Source organism: Falco peregrinus, chromosome 8, assembly GCF_023634155.1.
Source record: "Falco peregrinus isolate bFalPer1 chromosome 8, bFalPer1.pri, whole genome shotgun sequence".
Lineage (NCBI taxonomy): Eukaryota > Metazoa > Chordata > Aves > Falconiformes > Falconidae > Falco > Falco peregrinus.
In genome coordinates, this window is record NC_073728.1 from 59,498,526 (window position 1) to 59,505,368 (window position 6,843).

The following is a 6,843-nucleotide window of genomic DNA, read 5'->3' on the forward strand; positions in this document are numbered from 1 at the left end:
CTCGGGGCTGCTTCCGCGAGCTCTCGTGGCTGAATGCAGCAGCGGGGCAGTGCGGGGCAGGGCAGGGCAGGGACAGGGGCAGGGGCAGGGCAGGGGCAGGGACGGGGCAGGGACGGGGCAGGGGCAGGGCAGCGGCAGGGCAGCGGCAGGGCAGGGCACAGCAATGCCGTGCCGCGCCGCACCGGGTCGCAGCTCCCGCCCCACCGCAGGCGGCGCGCAGGCCCCCGGCAGCTGTCCGGGCCCGCGCACACGTAACACGTCACGTGCCAGAGCCCGCCCAGCCCCCGGCTTAGCTTCCATCCAATGAGCAGTGGGGCGGGCCGCGCGTCAGCACTTCGATTGGTCGAGGCGGCCGTCAATCCGCGGGCGGGGTGGGACGGGGGCTCAAAGTGCGGAGGTCGCAAGCTGCGCGGTGCGGTGCGGTGCGGTAGCTCGGGGTTATATTTCGGGGGGGGGGGGGGGTGCGCGTAGCGCAGCCGGGCGGGCTCTGGGCTGCGCGTAGCGCAGCCGGGCGGGCTCTGGGCTGCGGGCTCAGCCCCCTGCGGCCGGGGGGCAGCACCGCCGAGCGGCGGGCCCTGGGGCTCCCCAAGCTGTGGAGTGGCAGGGCCCCGTGGGGGCGGCCGGCCGGTCCCCGTAGGCTGCTCTGAGTAGTTTTGCTGAAGTAGTAGGAATCAGAAAGTTGCTGCTCAGCCGCAGGACTGAGCCTTTGCCAGGGCTTCTCTGTGATTCCCACCCGCTGGGCCTTTCCAGGCGTGGATGTGCCCAGTGTGGCACCAGGGCAGGGCCTGTGCCTTCTGCCTAAGGTCTGGTAACCGAGCCCTGCCCCAGAGCACCCAGCAGAGCCCAGCGTGAGGGGAGGCAGAAGCCTGGCCTAGCCCAGGGAGACGGGATTTGAGGATGGTGATGGCAGGGAACTCAGGGTGGGACCTGTGTGCCTGCAGGGATGGCCAGCTGGAGCCAGGACCGGAGCCTGCGGGAGGACCTGACATGTGCCATCTGCTGCCAGCTTTTCAGCGAGCCTGTCATGCTGGATTGCATGCACCACTTCTGCAAGGCCTGCATCCAGGGCTACTGGGAGAGCTGTGCCCATGTCCCCTCCTGCCCCCAGTGCCGCCGCGAGTTCCCCAGCCAGGGCTTCCGCACCCACTACCTGCTGTCGGGGCTGGTGGAGAAGGTGCGGCGCTGTGGCTTCGCAGAGCACCAGCACAAGATGCGGGTGAGTGGCTTCTGCTCAGCTGGGGAAGATGGAGACAGGTGCCATGTGAGCCCTGTGCAGACATTGCAAGCCCAGCATCCCCTCCTGCACATGGTTGCCCTATGCCTGCCTCACCTGACTTGAGCATAGTGGCATCTGTATCTCTTCCCAATTTTTTCCCTCTCCCTGCTTCCCTTCAGCTGTCTAGTTTCTGGATACTTTCTTCTCTTGCATTTGTTTCCCTCACTGCTGCGTCTGACTTCCATCACAGCCTCGTTGTTTCTCGTGTAGGGTTCACACAGCCAGGGTGAGGGTGGTTTGTCCTGAGTGTGCTGCCTGAGGGGTCAGTCCCTGCACAAGCCAGTTCACAGCATGCAGCCTTTAAAACACCTGCAAACAGATATCCCAGGCTGGAGCTCCCAGTCTTAAAAATAAATCTATTTTATTATGGGCATGTATATATAGTTCTCAAGCCTGTGCATCTGGTGCTTTCTTCTCACTGCTTTCATAAGAAATCCTGTTGCAGCCTCCCTCTAATGCTGGCCTCAGGAACTGGGGTTGCTCCTGAATCACAGCAGAGTAATGAAATGGTCTCCTCACCATCTCTTCCTTCTTCCTGCAGAAGCACCTGGCAGATGCTTTGCAAGCTCGTCAGAAAGAGATGGAGAAATTCTTGGAAAGGAAGCATGCAACACAGGAAGCTATCAACGGCCTGACGGTAATGCCCTGTGATAGCTGCTTTTTGTACAGTCTCTGAGTTAATGGTCATGGAGGATCTGTGTATCGCTTCAGCTGAGATTTAGCTCAGCTTCTTGTAAAACTAGATAAATAACTATGTAGGGATCTGAACAAACTCCCCCACCTGTAGGCCAGAGCCCATCACTACTGAATATTTGGTGGAGGCTTTGGTAAGAGGTATTGAATGCTCATTAATGCAGCGTTTGAGGTGCATTGGTGCAGCAGAGCTAAGACAGTGTGAGCAGTGAGAGCTGTTGGCTGAGCAGCCAGTTCTGGCTCTGCAGTGCTGTCCTCTTGGAAGAGGGTTAATTCTTGGAAGCTCTAAAATCTTCTTGTGTGTCTGAAGGGGTGGCAGCAAAGCTGAAGGAGCTGGGTCAGCAGCAGTGTTGGTGCTGCAGAGAGCAGTGGCCTTGTAACAAGGACCATGTTTGCATTCACGGCAAAGCTCTGAGATGATGTGAGGAACCTGAGTGCTCTCTATAGGCTCGAGTGGTACCAGTCTGCCTGCCTGTCACTGATCAATGAAGCAAGAACAGCCCCAGGCTGACTGCGCTTCCTTCTTGAGTGACATAAAAGTATTAAAAGCCAAGAAAGGAGAGTGTAAGGAAAAAAAAAAAGTAGCTCAGAGATGAGATAAAACTGATGGGAGACTGTCTTCTGACTAGGGTCTCTGATACCCCTTCCTGCCATGTCATACCTCTATCCCAGTGCCAGATTTGGAATAGACCTTTGAAGTTAATGAAGAAGTATTAGCAGATAAGCACATGCAGCTAATGTCCAGTTGCAGTGGAAGAACCAAGAGGTGTTTCAAGAGTAAAGGATCAAAGTGCTTATTTGAACAGGGAAGTCATGCATGTCCTCTGCGGTTCTGGTGTGTCAGCATGAGCACCTGCTAGAGCAAAGGGAAGATGGGGTGCTGTGCTGGCTGGTGAAGCTTCGGATGTACTCTGGGGAAGATAGTTTTCCTGCTGGTAGAAAGGGATGTGCATTTCAGGAAAATGAGGGCTAAAGTTGCACTTAAAGATTAAAAACTTAGAAAATAAAAGGTCATTGGCTGTCTCTTGTAAACAGTCAGGAAGGCAGTGAGAGCACCCCAAGGTTGGCTGGCTGACTAAACAACTGGAAAACAGTGAGCTCTGAAGAGAAGAACTGAATGGAATTTTATCAGCCTTAACTACAGAGATTAGTTTGTGCAGCTCCCCTGTCTCTCCCATACAAACAGGAGCCCTGAGAGACAGAAGCATCAGAGAAAAAGAGCAAGTTACCAGTGCCAGGCAGCTCTGCCTGGGGTCTGGCATGATGTGAAATAAATCCTGGCTAACCTGAACAGCTGAGTCTGAAGCTCCAGAAAAAGCAGAACTGCTCCAGTCTTGCACACAAGCAACCTCCTGGTGGTGTGGGAGAGGGCTGTGAGTTCCCACTCTGTCACCTTCACTAGAAATCCCTGCACACAGCCAGAGTCATTGGTGGAATTTGGGTTTTGTTTTTCTTTCCCTCTGGCTCTGCTGCTTTGAAAGTTGTTCTTGCATCCTGTTCACCATACAAGAAGTTGTGGGTATGTCTGAGACGAATTTTTAGGACTCTCTTAAGCAGAGTGGCAGACCCAGCCATCCTGTGCACCTACTTGTGTGTTTTAGCTGCCAGACTCATCTTCTGCCTTTTCCCTCTGCTCAGAAGGTGTCTGGGGAGCTGAACTTGAAGATCCGGGCAGAGTTTGCCTGCCTTCGTCAGATCCTGGAAGAAAAGGAGAGAGCTGTGCTGGCAGAGCTGGGTGAAAAAGAAGAGCAGTCGCTGGCACAGCTGCACAGGGATGTCCACTTGCTGGAGGAGGGGATATCGGTGCTGCAGAGGGACATAGAGCGCATAGAGCAGTCCCTGAGCAAGGTGGAAGAGGTGTCATTGCTGGAGGTGAGTGTGCTTGGCTGACTCTGGCAGGAGGCTGAGGGATGTTTCAGGATCTGAATTTGGAATGGGGAAAGTCCTAAACGAAAGCACTAGGCTGTATCTGGAAGTCGTTCTCACTGCCATCCCTCTGGATTATCTATCCAATCCCCTGGAGTCTGAGGGCTTTAGCCACAAGGGATATGGTGATCTCTCAGATGCGGTGGGTCTCAGGAGCCTTACTCCTCTGTCACCCCTGTGAAGTTGCCTTGGCCCCAGTGCCGAGTTGGTGTCCCCCAGACTGGGGTTCTGAGTAGGTTGGTTTCTTCTCTCTGTGCTGTGTGACAGCAGGAGGCAGGACAGGGAGCTTATTTGTGCAGCTGCACGAATTACAGATAGTGACTGCTAATTCTTTCTGCTCCTCACTGCAGGTGGAGAGCCTGAATATCAGGTACGTGTCTGGCATGAAAGAAGCTGATTTCCTTTTCAGGAGCTTATCTCTGTCCCTGGCTGGGACCACACGGAAGAGGGATCTTATCTCTAGTTTTAAAAGCATCACAAATTGCTCAGTTTGCTGCTGGTGCTGTGCCAGGTGGGGGGTGGTCCTCAGCACATGTCGGATGCTCTTCCCAGGGAGCATATGTGTCGGTGGCTGGGCTGGAAAAGCAGGTGGAGGAGACATGCTGGTTTGGAATGGGTGCAAGAGCCATGCATGCTGCAAGTGGGAACAAGGCTGATGCAACAGACTTTGGGTGCTTTGGCTTCTCCCTCCCCTTTCTTAGCTTCTTACAACTTCATGGGGCTGCCAAACTGACCACAAGGTGCAGGTTTGCTTGAGGCTGCAATTAGCTGAGGACCAGAACTGCCCTAGGGGAGTGTGTCCCTGTCCCCTCCCTCCATGGGGGTTGCAGTGGGGTGCAGCCTGGCCTGTTCACCCATGCAGGAATCCTGCTTGAGTGTGCTGGGTGCTGGTCTGCTGTGAGTCACTTGCTGCTCCACAGGCTCTCGGGCCACATCAGGCAGAGCAAACAGCTGCCGGGGAGGCCTGTGTCCTGTTCCTGCCAGATCTGTCACGCACTGTAGCGTGCTGCAGTCCTGACCAGGCTCTTCCTACATGCCTCACTAGTAGCACAGCAGAGGGGTTGACTGCCGCTTTCTCTGCCCCAGGCCCTCGGTGCGCGTTGAGACCCAGCCTGCCTTCAGCCTGCAGCACTACAGGGACAGCCACAGCGGCCCCTTGCAGTACATGTTCTGGAGACAGATGCTGCAGTCTATCCACCCCGGTGAGCAGACTGGTGTGAGGGATGGGCGTGCTGGATGGTGGAAGAGCCAGAGATGCTCTGCAGAGGGCATATGCAAGCAGTAAAATGCTGTGCTTGATGTCTCCACAGCTCCTGCCCCGCTCACCTTTGATACTGAGTCAGCCCACCCCAACCTGGTGTTCTCCAGAGACCTGACAGCAGTGACAGAGAGGAATCGAGCCCTGCCTGTCCCCAGCAGCCCCCGGCGCTTCCTTCAGTGTGTCAATGTCCTGGGCTTGCAGACCTTTGACAGCGGCCAGCACTACTGGGAGGTTTGGGTGGGCAGCAAAACCAAGTGGGACCTGGGGGTGGCCAATGAGGCTGTGGACCGGGCGGCAAAGGTCAAGCTGTGCCCGGAGAATGGCTACTGGACGCTTCGCCTGCGGAACAAGAATGAATACTGGGCCACCACCACCCCCTCGGTGCGCCTGACTCCCCGCCAGCCCCCCCGGAAAGTGGGGGTCTTCCTGGATTGCCAGGAGGGCACTGTCACCTTCTTTGATGCCAGGGACATGTCCCACCTCTTCACCTTCCACCAGGTCTCTGCAGAGAGGTACTGCCCCTTCTTCAGCACCTGCTTCAGTGATGGGTGGGACAACATAGAGCCCATGCGCCTCTGCCACCTGGCCCTGTGAGGGATGAGGAAGAGCAGGGTGCTCTGGGGACACCAGCCTGGCTCCTTGCCCCTGCCGGTTGGCTGCCTGGGGCCATGCTGGAGGCCAGTTCTGCACACACACCTGGTGGGTGTTGAAGGGGTTGTTTCACTTTCTGTTTTGAGAGGAGGGAGGGGGACGAGTCTCTTCTTAGCTTCTGTCTGCCTTCCTTTCCCTGTGGCATGGGTTGTGGGCGATGCACTCTGTTCCTGGAGGTGCGTGGCACTCCTCGAGGAACAACCTTCCATGCTTGAGCATGGTGCGGTTCGGTGACCACAGCCACAGGCCGCTTTCACCTCTCGTTTCTCTGTACTCGCATTCATAAACCCTGTGGAGGAGGACGGCAGCCCCGGAGGCACCTGATGGTGCTCTGGACACCTGGCAGCGGGCTCCCTCGGCTCCGAGCTGTGGGGAAGGGCTTCAGGCTGGCGGCAGAGGGAGCCCGGTGCGCGGCGTGGGACCTGCTGCGGCCCGGGGACTGCGCTGCCTGCCCTCTGCTTGTCACCATTAAAGTTCGTTGGAAAGGCCACTGCCTGCTGGACTTGCTCAGGGCTTACGTGCTGCTGGGGGTCTGCTGCACCGCGGTGTAGGACACCGTGGGGGCACAGAGCAGGCCCCTGCTCCCGCCTGGGCTCTCCCCTCTGCCTGCAGCACAGGAGGCATGAGAGAGCCAGCTCCTGCTCTGCGCTGCCGTTGGAGCAGCCCGGGGCTCTGCAGGCGTGGGGTGGAGGTGGGTGCAGGGGGAGCCCAGTTTTTGGGGAGCTGCTGCTCTGTGCAGCCTTGTTTGGGGGTCAGGGGTGCTTGGAGGAGATGTCTGGGGTTTCTGCTCCCTCCCTGCTAAGCAACGGGGCTGAACTCAGCCTCCTCTCCTGACTCCTGCCTTGTCCTCTCGCTGCCCCCCAGTCTCAGCTGGAATAAAAGTGGCGAAGAAAGAGCGGTTGGCTTCGAGATGCTGCTGTGAGCGGGGCTGTCACCCCCCTGCAAGGGCCGGCAGCCTCTGCAGGAAGGTGAGGCTGGTTTGATTGCAGCAGGGAGCTGCAGCCAGGAGGACCGAAACCCATTGCCTCCTCACCTG

At 57.2% G+C, this 6,843-nt stretch overlaps 1 protein-coding gene across 6 annotated transcripts; it reads left to right on the forward strand.

Annotated features, from left to right (window-relative positions):
• The first annotated feature begins 288 nt into the window (after nt 1-288).
• On the forward strand, nt 289-6,295 carry LOC101918261 (zinc-binding protein A33-like). 6 transcript variants are annotated; one of them, XM_055813221.1, is made up of 7 exons: nt 289-427; nt 942-1,216; nt 1,818-1,913; nt 3,608-3,841; nt 4,246-4,265; nt 4,982-5,097; nt 5,206-6,295. In XM_055813221.1, exons 1-7 carry the CDS (start codon nt 304-306, stop codon nt 5,748-5,750), a joined length of 1,410 nt encoding a protein of 469 aa, XP_055669196.1. In that variant the 5' UTR covers nt 289-303; the 3' UTR covers nt 5,751-6,295. The 6 variants fall into 6 exon arrangements, with proteins under 6 accessions (XP_055669196.1, XP_055669197.1, XP_055669199.1 ...); XM_055813222.1 differs by having other exon boundaries at nt 289-412; XM_055813224.1 differs by having other exon boundaries at nt 380-422.
• The last annotated feature ends 548 nt before the right edge of the window (nt 6,296-6,843 follow it).

Coding starts and splice junctions, on each gene's coding strand:
- LOC101918261 (XM_055813221.1), top strand. CDS start 304: ATGAGCAGTGGGGCGGGCCGCGCGTCAGCACTTCGATTGGTCGAGGCG. Junction 1,217..1,817: donor AGCACCAGCACAAGATGCGG/GTGAGTGGCTTC, acceptor TTCTTCCTGCAG/AAGCACCTGGCAGATGCTTT. Junction 4,266..4,981: donor GTGGAGAGCCTGAATATCAG/GTACGTGTCTGG, acceptor TCTCTGCCCCAG/GCCCTCGGTGCGCGTTGAGA.